This window comes from Talpa europaea, assembly GCF_964194135.1.
Source record: "Talpa europaea genome assembly, chromosome: 12".
Lineage (NCBI taxonomy): Eukaryota > Metazoa > Chordata > Mammalia > Eulipotyphla > Talpidae > Talpa > Talpa europaea.
The window spans coordinates 24,318,136-24,336,258 of record NC_140079.1 but is presented as its reverse complement, the minus strand read 5'-3'; the positions used below and the strand labels follow the sequence as shown (position 1 = coordinate 24,336,258).

The 18,123-nt window shown below is 56.2% G+C and overlaps 1 protein-coding gene across 3 annotated transcripts; it reads right to left on the bottom strand.

Moving 5' to 3' along the window:
* Window positions 1–1,969: 1,969 nt before the first annotated feature.
* Window positions 1,970–17,361, bottom strand: ROBO3 (roundabout guidance receptor 3; the record flags this gene model as incomplete). 3 transcript variants are annotated; one of them, XM_084250563.1, is made up of 27 exons in its annotated part: window positions 1,970–2,355; window positions 2,851–3,018; window positions 3,211–3,321; window positions 3,435–3,586; window positions 3,959–4,171; window positions 4,328–4,469; window positions 4,671–4,865; window positions 5,187–5,326; window positions 5,502–5,544; window positions 5,626–5,649; window positions 6,593–6,778; window positions 6,890–7,061; window positions 7,302–7,423; window positions 7,627–7,852; window positions 8,019–8,140; window positions 8,632–8,798; window positions 9,003–9,168; window positions 9,464–9,545; window positions 9,764–9,969; window positions 10,276–10,447; window positions 11,604–11,728; window positions 11,981–12,108; window positions 12,412–12,550; window positions 12,646–12,766; window positions 13,206–13,363; window positions 13,662–13,988; window positions 17,202–17,361. In XM_084250563.1, 27 exons carry the CDS (start codon window positions 17,359–17,361, stop codon window positions 2,096–2,098), a joined length of 4,227 nt encoding a protein of 1,408 aa, XP_084106689.1. In that variant the 3' UTR covers window positions 1,970–2,095. The 3 variants fall into 3 exon arrangements, with proteins under 3 accessions (XP_084106689.1, XP_084106690.1, XP_084106691.1); XM_084250564.1 differs by having other exon boundaries at window positions 1,970–2,322; XM_084250565.1 differs by lacking the exons at window positions 4,671–4,865; window positions 5,502–5,544; window positions 5,626–5,649; ... (15 more) ...; window positions 13,662–13,988; window positions 17,202–17,361 and having other exon boundaries at window positions 1,970–2,322; window positions 5,187–5,319.
* Between the last annotated feature and the right edge of the window lie 762 nt (window positions 17,362–18,123).

The window sequence follows — 18,123 nt, the reverse complement described above, 5'->3', positions numbered from 1 at the left end:
AGATGGACCTAGCGAAGAACCTGAAGGAAGGGAGACGTGAAAATGTGGGACACAAACACCCTCCCCACGCTGTTGTCACTCTAAGTTTAAGGAATTTGATACTATAACGTTATAATGACTTGAGTTCTGTGAGGTTGTTTCCAGAACACTATGGGGGGAGGGCACCGGGAGATTTGGGGAGAATGATCTGAGTTAGAAAAGGATCAAGAGTTCATTGACACTCAGAGGGTGTCACTCCTGTCTGTCCTGTAGTTGAGGGGAGAATTACATGCAGCCATCAGATTTTAAGAAAATCTTGGCAAGGGAAGGGTGAGGTATTTTTCAGGGTCTGCTGGTTTTAACAACTCGTCCTGAGAAGACATCTCCTGCTTTCAGGGGTCTCAGTTGACCTCCCCAAGACCAGTTTCAGATGATTTCTTAAAGAAGATAAAGTAGCTATATTCCACGAGTGGGAGAACCACACTGCCGTGGTAGACAAAAAAAGGGTGGGGCAAGACTTCCAGGGGCTGAGCCCCAGAAAAGCCTGGAGAGCAAGGGGTGCCACATCTTTCTCACTAGGTAGGAAAGGTCAGGGGCAGAACCACTAGTTGGGGAGAACCAAAGAACTTAGTTATCTGAAGTCACTGAGCCTGACCAGGCCTCAGACACCTTTAGGGAAGGCCCATTGGGAAGCAGACCCTAAAAGCTCTACCAGGAGGCCACTCTGAGTTCAGAGGCTGAGTGAGGCAGCTTGGGCCTGGGAGCTTCCTGAGCTCCTTCATCAGCCAGTCTGGCTGCAGTTTCATGATCTTAGGATGAAGACTCAGCACTCAAGATACCTATCCCTTCCTTTCTAGTTACTTTTCCTTTTGGGGATTTGGCTTTTCTTTTAGCTTCCCAGTAAAATTCCTTTTGAAAACATTCTAATCCCATTTGCCAGACCAAAGGAGAAAAGGGGATTTGAACACGCATAGGTGAAAGGGGCAGGAAAGGTCAGAGTTTAGATTTGGGGGCAGCAGCCATCACCCCCCCTCCCTCCCCACCCACCGCCAGACTCCCCAGGGTGGTTACTGCTGTGTGGGTAGAGCAAGCGAGAAGGAAATAAAACGCCAGCTAACCAGCAAGTGGGACAGAATGATGGGGACCATGTCATCTATACTCGCAATCTTTTAAAATTCTGAACCAGCCAAACCAATCACACCTGGGCCTAATCCAGCCAAGAGGTGCCCATTTGCATGCACAAAACTTGGTTTTTTCCTTCTTTACCCAGGGTTTTCCCTCGGCTCCTCCATTCTTTGAATTTAGACAACTGTTATTATTGTGAAGGGTGTAGTTCCTCGTGGGTGAGTGGGTGTATACCCAAGAGGGGTCACTAGGGAGGCCGGGCTGGGTTCTCCAAAGGAAGGACAGTTTCTCATTGTTGGTTATTACACCCCCTGGGTGTAACTGGCGTGTCAGTTCCTTCCGGAAGGAAACAGGACAGATCAGCCCTGTCCTCACCCTGGGTTTTTGAGGGAAGATCCAAAGTGAGTAGAAGTAACCCCCATGCACCGGGACACACACCCTCGCAGCGCTCATCTTCCTAAAGCCTGCGCAGAACCAGACAAGCAGGGCCCAGTGGCCTGATCGGGCTCTTTTATTGTCTTTCTTACAAATGGGTCTCAGAAAGAGATGGAAAGGGAAGAGCAGGTTCTCTGGCTTCTAAGTCAATTCCTCAGGGGCCCCCAAGCAATCATTCCTGGGAGAGAAGTGCTCCCCTGCTCCTCTTTGCTCTCCCCCTCATTTGCCTGGGGAGGGACTCCTGGTCCAGGGGTAATGCCTTCCCTGTGGCACTCCTGATATTCTCATCAAGGGTCATCTTGCTTCCTGGAGAGAGAGAGACTGGTTTGCAGGAAAAAGGAGAAGGGGCCCCTTTTTCCATTAGCTTCCTCCTGACCCAGTTCTCTTGTGGGGATCCCTGGGCCTCTGATACATGTCTTCTTGTCTTAACTCTTTGTCTCTAATTCTACACTATGTTCCCCTTCCCCTTTTCTCACTGTGCCCCTTCCTTAGGACACTTCCCCCAGGCGCCCCCATTCTCCCACTAAGTTCTTTTCTAGTTTCTATTTTCCTGTTTTCAGTCCCCCTCAACCTCCCCCCCGCCAACCTCTCGACGTTTCTGTCCTGGCCTTTGGTTCTGGTTCTGGCTGTGGCTCCGGCTGCGGCTCCGGCTGCGGCCAGGGCCCCGGGAGCCCCGGGAGCTGCTGGAGCCCCTGGAAGAGTTGCTGCCAGCCGTGGAACAGGTGCTGGTGCCCTGGCCCCGCGACAGGAAGCTCGGTCGGTTGTAAGGGAGCCAGGCCTCCTCTGCAGCACAAAAAAGGAGGGCAGGCGGGCAGGCTGGGGGCAGAGCACTGCTGCTCACCCACGTGCCACCCACGTGCCACCCACCCACAGTCCTTGCTCAGGAAGAAGACTGGAGGGTAGGCACAGGGTTTAAGCCATCCAGGGGGCAGAGGAGAGGCAGAGCATCCTGCACGTGACAGGCCTTGCTGTGACAGGCGCTCAGAGATGGTGGGGAGCCCCCAAGCCCAGAGAACCTTGGGAAAGGTGGGACAGAACACCCAGCAGCCTCCTCCCCTCATTTGGGCTTTGGTCCAGGGAAAGGATGCAACTTGGGACCATTAGGGGATTCTGCTCAGACAGGGCTACAGAAACAAATGGCCTTTGGTCCATGATGTGGATCAAATGCATGAACCCAGCTGGAGGTGATGGGTGAGCTGGGATAGACCTCAGTCCACCCATGGCACCCATCTGCCTTGCAATATTAGCCTCCAGTCTGGGAGCCCACCTTCTTGTGTGGCAGCGGCACCCTTCCATCCTGGGCTCCCTTACCATCCGGGTGGGGACCCCGCTGGGCCCCCAGGGGCCCCGCCTGCACCATCTTCCTCTCCCCACTGCGTTCCCGCTCTCGCTCCAAGGAGGACATGCTGCCTGCGGCTCTCAGCCCTAAGGCCCAGGCTGCCTCTTCCTCCGGGGGCGGCAAGGGTGGTGGTGGCAAGTCTGGGGAGAGACCTATTTTCAGCAGAGTCTCCTGTTTCTCTTTCTACTCCCATTCCCTGGCACCTGGAGGGTGCGTACCAACAGCCCAAGATTTGGATTCATCTGCTTCCTCCTCCAGCCCACAGAGCTCACCCGTGGTTTCCGGCCTGTCCCCCCTTCTGTCGCCATCTCTCAGGCCCGTGGCCCCCTCACCCCCAGGACTGTGCTCCCGCCTATAGGGAAGAGCCTTGGGTTTCTTCCGGAGTCTGGCACGGGCCCCTTGAGGTGGGGGAGTCATCTCCCCAGCCACCTGCCGGCTCCTCCCTGGAACATGGGGAGACAGGGAGAGAGAGGACAGGAAAGGAGGTTGAGAAGAAGGGAAACAAGCTTCAGGGGTACAGAGAGGTGGGGGCAAGCTGAGGGCTCTACAGACTCACCTGGGGCACTGCTGGCTGCGCTAGGGACAGGGCTGAGGCTGAGGTGATGGGGGGCAGTGGAGCCCACACCTGGACCAGCAGGCCGCCCTTCGTGGCTACTCAGAGTGGGCTGAGATACATTGAGAGGGGAACTTGGCCTCGGGGGCGCCCTCCTGCAATGATGTGAGGTCTCAGCATTTGTCCACACAACAGACCCTAAGTGCCCATGAGGTGCCAGGCACTGCAGTAGCCACCCAGCCTACCACTCAGGCAAACGGGACACAGCGCATCCCCACGAGGCTCCCAAGCTACTGAGGCAGCAGGACAGCCACACTTTGAAATGCCCCAGGAAGCCTGTAGGGTCTCCCAGTGGAGAAACTGTCTGCAGGGAGTGAGACCCTGTCAGCCTCCATAGTCCTCTCCAAGTCACACCTCCCCCCTGACAGGCCTGCATGCCCCAGATTCACCCAGCCACGCACCCCATCAGCCACTCAACAGCTATGTATCAAGGGACTGCCATGTGCAAGGTCCGCTGAGCCCCCTACCTGGGCATGTGGTGGAGATGGGGAATGTCAGTGGGAGGCTGGGGAGGGTCAGGAGGAGAGGGGGTGAGGGTGACTGTGGACTGCTGTCCATAGGAAGGTGTGGGAGAGGGGGTTTCCCCTCGGGATGGGGGGACCAAGCATCCTCCACCGGAATCAGGCTCTGCCAAATGGCTCCTCTCAGGCACCGGAGGGCACCACTCCTCAGACTCAGAGCTGGGAGAGAGAGGCAGGAGGGGAGCAGTGACTAGCAGCCGCCATGCCTCCCCCTTGGCTTTCCTGTCACCCCCCCTCTCCCAGCATCTCTGCCTCCCCCGCAGGCCCAGGCCGGGCCCAGGTATACTGGGCTTCTGCAGCCTGGCACGTCTGTACCCGGCCTCCTCCAGTTCCTCCTCAGTCCCCTCGAGGCAGCTCAGTTCACAGGATGGGGGAGGTGGTGGCAGGGCTTCTGGCCAGTTGAGAGAGGGCATCTGTACGGCTTTTCCCAGAAGCTTTACTTTGCCTCCCCTGGCTCCTGAGGAGAGTAGGGTGGGGGCAGGGGACATACCCAATAAGATCAAGAAAGACAGAAATGAGACAGGTGAGAAGGAAGGGCTGGGCTAGGACCCAGAGGGGCAGGCTGGTGGATGCTCTTTGGAGATACTCTGCTAAAATGGGGGTGTTAGGAACTGGAGATACTCTGCTAAAATGGGGGTGTTAGGAACTGGAATCATACCACTGTCCCCCTGGCTCCATTCTGGAGGGGCATACTGGCTCCAGGTGCCTAGATCCCCTGAGGGGTGTTGGGGGAACCCCCCATGGAAGGTCTGCAGCTCTTCTCCCACTGGGTCAATGGTGCTGTAGACAGGACCCTCGGCAGGGGCAGCAGCACCCCGGGCCGTCTGAGCCAGGTATAGGGAGATTCCTGCTTCTGAGGAGCAGAAAGAGGGAGGCCCAGGGGAGGAGGCAGGGGGGCAGAGACAGGAAAACAGAGGACGACAGGAGAATGGAGGGCAAAAGGAAGTCCCCCAGGATTGATTTTTTTCTCCCACCCCAAACCTTACTTCCCAAGCCAGGGTAGAAGCTAGGCCTGAGAGAGTCTCCCCCCAACTCACATGCTCCCCAAGGACTGACCCACCTCAGGAAGACCTGGTCACCTCAGCTCCCTTCAGATTGCCCCAGTAGGTTGAGAAGGAGAGAAGGAAGTGTGCTGGGGGGCAGAAGTGCCCCTGAGGGAATTATAATTCCTCACCATTGTAATATCTGTCATCTGGGTCAGGATTGCTAGGGCGGCAGCTTCCCCTGGGTTCCTGGGCTGAGGGGCTCCGGGATGGGTGCGGCCAGGAGTCTGCCAGCCATGGGTAGGGAGCAGGGCCAAGGCCCATGGACGGCCTGAGGGAGAGCATGTGAACTTGGGGAAGGGAAGGGAGGTAGGGGTCATTGGGAGCTGGGGAACAGTGCTGGCGAGTGTCAGGATGGAGGCTGGAGATAGTCTGCAGTGAGGCCCAGAGAGGCAGAGCAGTCTCTCAGGGTAGGGGAGTGTCCTTGGGAGATGAGTTTAAGTTACCTGGCACTGGCTCCAGAGAGGCCCTCTGAGTGCGGGAAGGACACTGGGAAGATGAGGGGGAGACTGAATTGAAAGAAGAGCCGGTACTGGGGGTGTGAACCCCACTGGGGCAGAGATGACTTACCTGCTGGTGTGTAGGCAAAGGAGGCTACCGTGGGAAAAAAGGAACCATGGGAAAAAGAAAAAGGGAAATGAGAAGGGTCAGAAATACCCCAAATCATGTGCAGCTGGTCCAAGTGCCAATTCCCCCACAGGGGCCATCCTGGACCAATTTCATCGGGATTTCTAGGGGGGGAGACTCAGACATCAGTATTTTTCTCTAGCTCCCCAAATGATTCCTGTGTGTAACCAAGCTTGGGAGTCACTGAGATCTCAAAAGCTCCTTAGATGTGCCCCTTACCTGCGAGGAGCAGAACTCAAGCGGCCTTTCAGCGGGCTCCGCCTTTCCATCCAGACCCCGCCTCACAGCTCAAGGTCTGGGCTCCTGCCACACCCGCTCCTGGCAGGCCCCACCCCAGGCAAGTGTTTTCTCCCTTCTCCGAGACTCCAGACTAGCCCGGTCTTTGCAGAGACTAAGAAGCTCGCCCACTTCCCAAGACAGTTAAAGCACAAATCTAACCCAGGTCCCCAGCCTCTGGTCTCTCCCCGTTTTGTCCCTCCCCCTCAGGGCCCCGCCCTTCCACGCCCCAGTCCCGAGGGCTCCCCACTCCACAGTGCAAAACCCCGACTGTCTTCAAAAGGCAGAGCTGCAGCACGAGTTCGATCCCCGGCCGCCCGGGGAGATACCCACATGGCGCAGCAGACCTCTCCTGTCTCACTCGCTGCTCCCCTCAGCAGTGTATTTCAGTGGATCTGCCTGTTCTGCTCCCTGCTCTGTCTCTGGTGAATCCTCTCACGCCCCACACCTCTGGCCTGTACCCCAGCTCTTGCATGCATAAATAAATAATTTAAAAAAAAAAAAGGCAGAGCTTCGGAGCGGGCCCCTCTTCTCTCTCCCTCCTGGAGGGCGGGGTCTCCAGGCTCCGTCCACTCCCAAGCCCTCCTCTCCGTCACCCAGCGCCCAAGTGGGCGCCCCAACCCGCGGCTCTCACCCGTGTAGTGACTGAGCTCCTTGCGCTGCCTGCGGCGCCGGTAGAGCGCCCCGCAGAGTCCCAGGAGCAGCGCCCCGCAGGCCGCGCCGCTGCCGGCCAGGAAGGCGGGCTCCCGCAGCACCCTCGCCAGCCGCTCAGCAAGCCCCGGGCCCACCTCCGGCCCAGGCTCCATCTCCGGTGGAGACGCTGTGGGGGTCAGAGAGGTGAGCAGCGTAGGGGTCTAGAAACCCAGTAGCTAGGAACCCCCTCTCCCCACGACTCCCAGACGGGCCCTCCCAAGCCCAGGCCTGGACTCACGCAGCTGCACCAACACCGGGGCACTGGCCACCCCCACGCCCGCGCTGGTGGCCGCTGCGACCAGAGTCTGGTAGAGAAGCCCCGGCAGCAGTCCCCAAAGCACCGCGGAGCGCGCCCAGCCTTCCGCCGACCGGTTGAGGTGGAAGCGGCTCTCATTGCCCAGGCACCATATCTAGGAAGGCAGAGACCCGGGTGGGAGAGTCAAGCAGGATTCTGGCCTCCCAGGGAAAGTCGAAGCTCTGAATGACAGGGGGCACTTAGCCAGGCCTAATGCAGCCTGGAGACAGACAACACTCCGAAACCTCTCTCCTCTCCTAACCTCATCCCCTAGCCCTCCTCCCTAACCCTAGGCCCTAGGTCCTCCCTCTGCTTCCCTCAAGTCCTCCCACTCAGTCCTTCTCAAACCCTGTACCTGGTATTCCTTGATGACCCCATTTTGTTGGGAGGGAAGTGGAGGTTCCCAGGACACAGTGATACTGCTGTTGCCTTCACCCCCCAAGGCCACTGCCACTCCCTGGGGGGGACCACTGGGGGCTGGGCCAGGGCGGAGCACATTGAGAAGGACACAGACAGTTATTGCAAGCTGTCCCTCATGGCCCAACCTTCCCCCTTCCGGTTTGGAAACTGCAGCCCACCTTGTCACCCATCCACTGGACTTGCTCTCCCCTAGTAATTTTCATCTTCACCCACCCGCCTCTTCCCTCTTGTCCATCCATCAGCTCTGCAGCCTCCCTTACCCTCTTCCGGAATGGTCCTGGTCACCAAGGGGCTTTCAGCCCCCAGCCCCTCCTGGCCTTGGGCTTGCACCTTGATCTGAACCTGGGCCCCTGGGGGGAGTCCTCTTAGCACGGTGCTTTGGTGGTTTAGGGACGGTAGGTCCAGCACTGTCCAGCTTCCCCCATCAGGACCTGCTACCATCCAAGACACCCGGTAACCTTGTACCAGCTGGACAGGGCCATCTACCTATAGGAGACAGGACAAAGTGTACCAGAAGGGGACACGTTTTCCCAGCCAGCCCCTGTTCCAGTCATCTAGCCACTCACCTGCCATCCTCCCAAAACCATACTTTGGAGAACCCTAGGTCCCTAGTATCACCCCAGCCTTCACCTGGTCCCTGTGCAACACTCACAGTCCAGGCCACCTGCAGGGTCCGGGGCCCAATGATCACGGGCTCCTGGATACGCACAGCCACTTCAGCCAGTCCCTGCTGGCCTCTCCATGGGTCCTCCTCTGGCCTGGATGGGCTCCTGCCTGTTGACCAAAAAGTTCACACAGCAGGGGCCATAGGGACTCAGGACTGAGTGTGCTTGTATCCTGCCTTGCCCTGACCCGTTCCACCCCAGGGGACACAGGTCAGGGAAATAGCTTCCAGAAGGGGGCGTGGGCCTGGAGCTAACAAGTGTTATTTCTGCATAACTACATATGCATCCTTTAAAGACCTCGTTCCTCACCTTCCTACATGAAGATGACCCCCAGTCCTAGTAATCTACATGATCTGTGAGGAGCTACCAAAATGACTGCATCAACCTCTATTTATCCACTTCCTACCTTATTCCAAGCTACCCTATTCTTTGATTTCTAGAAATAGAGAACCCCAGCAGGTATTTGTTTGAGCTGCCATGTCAACCACGTGGCCATTCTCAGTTACGTGGCACAGCCAGACCTAGTGGCCATGGTGCCATATATTTGGGTGCACAGGCAGTGTGACATGTACCCACGAGCCAGGGGCTGGCCTCACTCACCCTGGGTGCGGACAGGCTCCGACACGGGGCTGGGATCACTGAGGCCCCAGGCTCCCACCGCCCGTACCAGGAACAGGTAAATGGTGTCAGGCTGCAGGCCGCCGACTGTGTGTGTCTCCAGCTGCACACCATCTGCCACTGTCCGCCACGTGTTGCCAGCTGCTTGACTGCACAGGGAATGAGGTGGCAGAGTTGTCTTAGCCAGGGCCGCTCAACTGTGTATTCCATCTCGTCATTCTCTGTGGACCCCTACTACCTCCTCACCCCAGGAGAGGGCGCTGGCAAAACTCTCCCACATTAGCAAAGACCCTAGGGATACAGGGTCCCCTCATTTTAACTCTCTGGGTTTGTCTCCAGAGCTTCCTCCATACCTGAAGGCCTCTATCACATAAGAGGTGACTGTGGCCCCAGCCTCTGGGTTGGGCTTCCAGGTCAGGGTAATGCTGTTCTTGGTGATCTCAGTGACCACTGGCTGAGAGGGAGGCCCCGGAGGGGTACTGGGTTCTGTAGGGGGGTCTGGTGATACTCCCCAATCTTCTGCAGTGAGGAGATAATCTTTAAGTAGAAGGACGGGAAAAGGGTGGCCCCAGTGAAGCCTGCCTCCTTCCCAAGTGGCACCATGACATCAGCGATGATGCAGAGGGGGCCTAGGGTGCTAACCCCCATTCACATCTGCCTCTCAAGGGCACCACTGCTGCCCTTCTCCTACCCACCATCATGACCATGGCACTTTGAAGGTAAAATCAGTCCTGGGGATGGAGAGGAATCAATCACCTCTGAAGCAGTTTTGGACACAGATATTGGCAAAACAAGGGGAAGGGGAAAAACTCACCACGCCTCCTAAGCCAGCCACTCCACGTGGCCTCCCCCATAGAACTCCGGGCCACACAGCTGTAGAGTCCCAGGTCCATCTCCTGTAAGGGAGGGCAGAGGATTGGCAAACTGAACACAGCAAAGTAGGGCAAGAGGGTGGAGGCAGGACTACAGAAGGATGGGAGAGGATGTTGGACTCTCAGGTGGTCTGAGAGAGCTGATGGGTAGCAATGGAGTTAGAACCAGCAGCCACTGCCTAGAGATGGTACGTGGACCATGTGGCCATTCTCAGTTGCTCAGCATCTAGGGTGAGACTTACCTGCACGGTGGCGATGTAGAGAGTACCGTTGGCCATCAGGTTGGGCTGGAGGTAGTCCCCCTGCAGCCACTGCCCATCCTTCTTCCACTGAACACTAGGCTGAGGGTTTCCAGTCACTCTGCATGGCAGCCACACAGAGGAGCCAAGCGCCAGTGTCTGGTTGACTGGCCCCTGGAGGATGATGGGAGGCAGCCCATCCAAGGAGGCTGAGAGAGAAAGAACATGGACATGTCCGGGGAGGATCCCAGGCTTAAGTAAATTGAGCCTTTGTCCTCATTCTCTGCTCCTTCACATAGCCCCCTCCCCTGGAGAGCACAGGGGCTTCCATAACCATCCGCAGCCTTTTCCTGGAACCAGCTTTCTATTAGTGGCTTCTGCGGCTGATTTCCAAACTTCAAGGACATGTCTCAGGAAGGTGTCCCCAGATTACACAGAATTCAAGAAAGCAGACCTTATAAAGCCATTATCCCTTCCTGAGCCGTGGGTCCAGCCCTATCTCCATGAGCACGTACCTCCTTTTACCTCCAACAGGGCCTTGGCCAGGATGCTACCGGCCACGCTGACAGCCTGGCACGCGTAGTAGCCGGCATCCCGGCTCTGCACTTCTCTGATGCTTAGCTGGCCTCTGGGAGAGACTGAGAAGCGCCCAGTGGGCTGAAGTGACTGACTGGGGAAAAGCAGGACCTGGGGACAGAGCAAGAAACACAGGTAGGGAATGAGCAGGCACACAGCCCAAGAGAGCTCCCCATTTCCATCAACTCCCCAATCCACAGAGGTCCTAGTTCTTATTCTGTGCCCAACCAGTTATGTGACCTTGGACAAACTAGTTAAAGTAGTTAAAACAGTAAAATGGAGGGAATGTGATTAGGTGATTTTGGGATATGCTTCCTAGCTCTGTGGGGAATTCTGAGCGAGCTGTTTAAACCTCCTGAGGCCTAATTTGCCCAAATTTGACCTAGAGCATAGTTATGAGGGTTAAATAATCACACAAAAATCTTTTAATGCATTTTGTGATAAATGTTACATAGCTTCCCCTTTCTGGTTTAGTGTTTTACAGTAACTAAGAGAAGGGAGGAAGGAGGTTTGGGTCTCAGGATAAATGAGACTATGATGAGTCCCACCCTTTACTACCATTAACATTTGTATTCATTTAACTAAGTAAAGTGCAACAGTCCCAGAAGCAAGAGATGTTGGAAAATTGTGACTTTGGATTTGGAATGAGTTAATGGGTGGCCTGGTTTCCCAGTGGGAAACCGGGTTTAGTCAACCTTATTTTGTTAACCTGAGGCTGTGTCATAGAAGCAAAATTCTCACCCTTCGGGGGGGGGGGGTATTGATTTACTTTGTAACTGCCCTTAAAGTCATTTGGTTATTCCAGGGTTTACTAAAGTTGAAGAGGGGTAACTGTGAGCTCCTCCTAGCAGACATCCCTGTCAATAGATGAGCAAGTCCTGTTCTATTCTGGCACCTTTGCGCAGGACCTACTTTCCAGGGCACTGTGTTAAATAAAGCCCAGGCCCAAAGGGCCTGAGGTAGGAGGGATCTGATTGGATTTGCTACATCCTCAGGACATCTTTACCCAGAAGAAAAAGACTCCAAGGAATTACCATTCAGGGACTGTTTCCTATCACTTTACTGTCTTTCACTTTAAAAGGGTACAATATGTTCCAGACCTTTTATATTCATTATTTTATTTAATCCTCCCAAATGGCCTGCAAATGTTTCTGAGAGGGCCAACGGTAAAACAGAATCCAGAGAGAAGCTTGCAAAATGCAGAAGGAGGGAGAACTAAGACACAGAAGAGAAGGTGGTGGGGAAGCCCTGGGAGGTGGCCACCTACCTGACTTCCCTCCTTCTGCCAGAAGATGGCAGGCGGGGGGTTTCCTTTGGTCTCACACTGGAAAGTTACACTCTCTCCAGGAGCTGCCATCTGGTCCTGGGGTTGTGTCACCAGCTGGGGCGGAACTGGGAAGGAGAGGGGAGATAAAGGAACAGTGAGTCAGGAATGCTCAGAAGAACTTGGGAGAGAGGCTCCAGTTTGGCTGGGGTAGAAGCTTAAGCCCATGCAGCTCTTGCTCAAAGCTGTCAGTTTTCTCTCTCTCAAATGACCAAACCCACATCGTTCCTTCTGTTTTCTCTTTCATCCTCCATTTTGACACACCCTCCACCTCCCCTCCTGTTACTCCCCATTGCAGGCAGTTCCAGGTGGGCGCTCACCGTGGACAGTGAGGGAGCCAGATGCTTCAGCACGTCCAATGCTGTTCTCCGCCACACAGGTGTACGTCCCCTCATCTTCAGCTCGCACATGCCCAATCCAAAGGCTGTGGTCGCTCCGGATCTCATACCTGCTCCACTCCCCACCCCCAGGCTGGGTTGGCCACAGCTACAGAACCCCTTTATCTCCCCCAGGACAACACCAGAATCAGGGTACATGAAGACAAGGCAGCCTCAACAGGGACAGACACTGGTACTCATGGGCCTATGAATGAAGGTGGTAACTAAATAGGGCAGGGGCTGTAGGCTCTGGGGGACACACTTCCCATGCCACCAAGGGAGAGGGTGTCTGCCTTCTAGTTTTCTAACATAATGTAGGGAACACTCTTGGGCTGGTTGGTTCTCCTTACAAGCAAAAGCAAGGGCTTTCTCACCTGCCTCTGGGCAGTTCCCCATCCTCCTTGCGCCACTGTAGACGAGGTGGGGGATCCCCCTGCACTTCACATGGGAAATCCACAGGGGCATCCGCCAGGACCACCTGATTCACTGGTCTACGCAGGAATGATGGACGCTCTATGGAGTGAGTGAACAGACAGGAGGGGGGCGTCAGCCCAGCTGCTCACTCCCAGGCCACCCACTCCCTTAACTCCGAAAGTCCATGTGCCTACCCAGCACCAGCAGCTCTGCTGCCCCACTCTCCCGTTCTCCTGCCATGTTGGAGGCCACGCACACGTACATCCCTGCATCAGTCTTGAGTGTATATGACACCATCAGCTTCCCGCCACGGATCTGCAGAGTGATGATGACAACTTTGGTCCTTTATAGCCATGGAGGCGTATTTACTTATCTGATCCCCAAAGCAAACCAAAGAAGACAGGTGAGGCTGATTTATTTATTAGATGAGGAATCTTTAAATGATTTGCTCAAGGTGGGGTTCAGGTCTATCTTTTTCCCCACTGTCCAAACTGCCTTCCGCCAGGCCACAGGGCAATAGGCTTTCAACTATCTTATCCAGTTACCAGTTCCATCCTATCCACACTTATTTATCCCTCACGCATTAGCTGACTCTCAGTCTCTGGCCAGCAAATGCCCAGATCTCACCTCTAGGACATGATTCAGGACCCTCCTAGATAGCTTCAGGCCTTTCTCCTTTGAAACCCGACTGGGACCACTAGCCTATGGCTCCGCCCTCATGCCCAAAACTTGGGTCATAACCCCCCTCCCTTACCGTGATCCTGCCCTCCTCCTCCTTGAGTCTAGCTTGGTTCTTCTTCCAGGACACAGAAGGCTCTGGGTGGCCCCGAGGGGGCACGCATTCCATTACGGCTGGCTCTCCCACTGCCACCACCACGTTCCCAGGAGACTGCCGGAAATCATCCCGGAGAACTGGAGCAGGACGAAGCGCGAAGGAGGAAGAGGAACGTGACTATGAAGGTGATAAGTCAGGAGGATGTGGGGTGAAATAACCATCACACAAGGAAAGTGTTCGGGGAGCGGTGCATCACCGAAGACCAAACGCTTCTCCAGGTGCGAAAATACCCGGCCCACAAGACTTGCCCCTTTAGGTCTTGCTCCCAAGGACTGTATGGAATTACCTGAGACAGGGACTGGCTCTGGATCGGGTTACCCGGCGCCCTCCGCCCCCCACACGCTCGGAAGCAATCGCTGACGACAGGACTCTCACCTGCCACTTCTAGCGAGGCGTTTCTGCTAGCCGCGGCTCCCAGGTAGTTGCGCGCCACGCAAGTGTAGACGCCCTCGTCGGGTCGCGCGCGGCGGCCGTGAACAATGCGCGGGAAGAAGAGGGCCCCGCTGGGCAGCAGCAGCCGGTGCGCGCGGGGGTCCTCGCGCGCCGTGGCCACGCGCGCCCCATTCTTGTACCACTCGATGTTGGGCCGGGGTCGGCCTTCGGCGCGGCAGGGCAGCGTGGCGGGTTCGCCCCGGGACACCAGCAGGTCCGGCGGCTGCTCCACGATGCGCGGCATGGCGTCCTCCGGTCCAGCCCTTGACCCTGCGAATGGGGGGTTGGGGGGTGGCGGAGCATTCAGACTGCGGGCAATGGGGGAGAGGTTGAGGCTCCAGAAAGAAAAAAGATCTCCACCTGTCCACTCTCCCTCTCTGCGGGGGCCAGTATCTCCCCTTGGTCCAGGAAACGCCTACACACTCGGAGAACAGTAGCATAACCAGGGCACAAACTCCTTCCTAAGGTCGCCTAGACACCTGCCTTTTGCCCGGCCAAGTGTAAGTGGGCATGATGGACGGGGCTTGGCGAGCGCACCGCCCCTCTCCTGGACAGGCTTGCAGTGCCCGCCCGCACTGACTAGCAGGTCGTCTGGCTGGGTTACCAACCACAAGGGGTTCACTAGAATCATCACTTGTGTCTTCACCTCTTTGGCCCCCAAGCTGGCAAAATAGAGAATGTGGAATTGGGGAGGAGTTCCCAAGGAAAAGGTAGACGGGAGTGAAGGCACTGGGGCTGGGACTAGAAGGCGTTCTTAACCTGGAGGCCTTTGGGGCTCTGTGAAGTGACAGGACCTGAAAGCAAGCAGTATGGAAAAGGGAGGAACTTTTTTTCTTTTTTGAAAGGTGTATGGTTTCCAACAGAAAGTTCTACAGGTTGATGAATCCAAGAAAGGCTAAGAATCACTGGATGGGAAGAGATTCCTTCCCTTATTCCCTCAGATCTGCTCACCCACATATCCTGCTCCTGCCCCTCCCTCAGCCCACAGACTTTTCTATGGTTTTGTCTGTAGCTGTTGGTTGGGATCCAGGATCCCAGAGGCGGTCTTGCTCTGACATCCCCCAGCTTCATCCGAAGTGAAATTGTAACTGGTGGTGGCCAGTAGACGCCGCTGTCGCCTCGCTTAATCTCGCACTGGGATATGCCACCTACTCATAGGTCCCTACCCCTTCCACCCGTTTCCAAAATCTGCAAGGATTCCAGGGCTTTCCAGCACCGAGGGGGGGGTCATTAGCCCCCACCGAGGGTGGGTTTTCAATAGTCCACCCAGACTCTGAGAAGTTATAATGGAGACAAAGCTGGACTGGTTGCCCATGCTGGGAGAGTTAATTTAATTGTTTGGGAACACACAGGGAAAGGAATAATTTCCCCAATTTCCTCCCATCGACATGGAAATCTCTGCTTCTCGCCTGCCTCTTCTTCATCTCATTCCAGTCCCAGTTTAAATAAACCCCAAGATGAGCATAGCTGGGAGAGCTCAGGGATTGGCATGGAACCAACCAGGGCTGAAATCTCAGACTTGGACATGTCCTAGCCATAAGAAGTTGGGCAAAGTATTTAACTCCTCTGATTCTCTCTCTCTTCCTCTGCAATGTGGGTGTAATGATAGGGTTTTCAAAAGATCATAAGATATGTAAAGCATTTGGGGGAAAAAGGCTCAATAAACACAGTCATTCTGCCATTACTAGGGTGCTTCCTCCGAGGCTTACCTTACCTTATCTTCCCCACCTTACCTCATCTTACCTCCTATAGTCTCTTCAAATGAGATTCTCCCACATCCAAACATTCCACCACTGCCACCCTGCCCCCAACTTCACATAACCTCCAGGTGTAATAGAAGTAGACAGAGCTGTTATTGCCAAACTTTATGCTGTTTTTGGGACCACTGGCTCAGTATTTATCCTCTCTAAATGTGTTTCTCAGTGGCAAAATGAGACTCTGATCCCTCCCCTACATACCTCATTCAATTCTTGAGTTTAAAAGAGACAGTGGGGGCCTCCCTGGTGGCGCAAGAGGTTAAGATGCAACCTGTGAGGCTGTCTGCAGCCACTGCAGCACGAGTTCGATCTCCAGCAGGCCAGCGAGCCACCCACATGGCGCAGCAGACCTCTCCTGACTCCCTGCTGCTCCCCTAAACAGTGTATTTCAGTCCTTCTGCCTGTTCCGTTCCCCCACTCTATCTCTGGTGACTCCTCTCTCCCCCACACCTTTGGCCTGTACCCCAGCTCTTGTATGCATAAATAAATCTTTTTTTTTTCATAAATAAATCTTTAAAAAAAATAAAAGCGACTATGTCTGGTGAAACAACCGTGTGAGTGTTTGGTGAGCAGAGAGGTCTGGGGAAGAGGGGTCTGTACTTAACATCTTGGCAATCTAAGAGACTTGGGAGATTGGAGATTCCTGCTCAGTCCGCATCTTCTTCCTCCCCGCTCCCTCCATCCTACCACATCCTTCTGCTCGGCCCTTCTCCCCTTAATTCCGGTAGACACAGCTGCTGGCGCCCTTTCTCTGGAATTTCTTCCCTGTCATTCCCAGTCTCTGGAGATGCTCCAACAGCAGCTAATGAATAGCTAATGGCCATGCTAATGAGGCTCTGGGGCTCCTCCCCCGGCATCTGGAGAACACCACACACAAACACACACACACGCACTGCCCAGGTCTTCTTTCTCTTCACCTTCGGGTCTCCAGCACCGTGCTTACCGCTAGATTCCAGCGGTTTGAGTCAGAAAGATGCTGGTGGGGAGCAACCGGGAATCCCCGGCAAAGGCGTCCGGGATTTGGCAGTTCCCGCTGCGGCCGGCAGAGGGCGCGCGGGGCCTCTGCGCCCGCTTCGAGGGGACCAGACCCGGCCCCTCCCCGCAGCGCAGGGGGAGAGCGCGCTGTCTCCGTCATTTATTAATCACCGTAATTAGCGGTAACGACCTCGCCGCCGGCACTGCCCGCCCGCCGCAGGTCCGCTGGGGTGGGCCGGGTGTTCGTCCCAAACTTTTAAGCTTCCCCGACACGATCGCCGCCCCAGTCGCCCTCTGTAGTAAACACATCCAATATTTTCATTTCCTCACCCTCATCCTAAGTGAGTTCTTGAAAAACTTCGGGTCCTGAAGGAAAACCTGCAACTGGGCGAGTCCTTGAGTGGCCCAGCTTGACCCAGACCCGCCTGCGCCCCCCCTCCTTGAAGTGGGTCTCAGTGTCTCTTAGCTCGGTCCTTGCCAATCAGCCTGGGGGTTCGTCTCACCTTGGGGGTCCGATGGGGCAAGTGAGGGGTAATGGGCTCAGTCAGCAGTCATCTTCTCCCAAGCCCTCGTCTTCCCTCTGATACCCCCATGCAGGTGCTTAAACCCCAATTTATCCCTTGGACCCTCTACCGAGCAGGTGCCGCTGGGTCCAGGTCCCTGGGGCAGGAGCGCTTGGGTCTGCCCAACGCGTCACCCTCCCATCTCCCCCCACACCTGGACCGCAGGTCCCCTTGGGGCTGGGTCTCACCGTTGAGGGAAGGCTCGCCGGTGGGCAGCAAGCTGTGGTTGAGCGCCGCCGTCGAGGAGTTGAAGCCGAAGAGCAGCTCGCTGGAGTTGGCGATGTCTCCGGCCAGGGAGTCCGCGAACAAGTTAATCTGCAGCAGCGTCTTGAGCAGGTAGCGCAGCATGACGCGACCCGGCCGGGCCCGGGGCGGGGGGCTCGGGGCCCAGGCCCTGGGTCTGAGACCCGTGGGCCGGGAGCCGTCCGCCCCTCCGCAGCCCCTGCGCTCTGCCCCAGCCACGGTGCCGCTCTCCGGCCGGCGCGCCTGGGTACCGCGCGTACCTCCGCGCGCCCTTCTCCTTCGCTCGCGCTGCTCTCCACCCCCCAGTGCCGGGGTCCCCCGGGAGCTGGGCGGACTGAAAGCAGGTGCCACGCCGATCACGGCGTAATTACGGGATTAATCCGCCTCCCTCCACCCTTCTACCCCCGCCCGGACGGCCGCTCGCAGGGCAGGAGACAGGAGTCTCGCAGCGCGCGAGTTGGAGTCTCCGCCCCACGCCCCGCGTCGGGTTCTGGACGCCGCAGGAGTTTCCCTCCTTTCTCAAAGCTCCCAAGATAGTGAATGAGACTCTGTCGGACTCAGCCCTACTGCCAGGCTTTAGAATAGGAATCCCGCCTCTCTTTCCCCAGTCCTTAGTGAAACTGAGCCGAGCACAAGCAGGGTCGTCCAGTTCTGGAAGCCTCCAATCTTTCCCAAGTTCTGGGGTTTAACTGAGAAAGTGCGGGGTGGGGGCCGGGGAAGTGGGGGTTGTGTTGATTTGGGAGGTGGGTGAAGAGTAATTCCATGGTGCGTCCACCCCTTTCGCTCTCAGATGCCTGCGCTGCAGCAGAGAGATCAGGGGAAGTGGTGGAGCGTCTAGACCCAGCAGCCCTGCTCCAAACGCCCTGA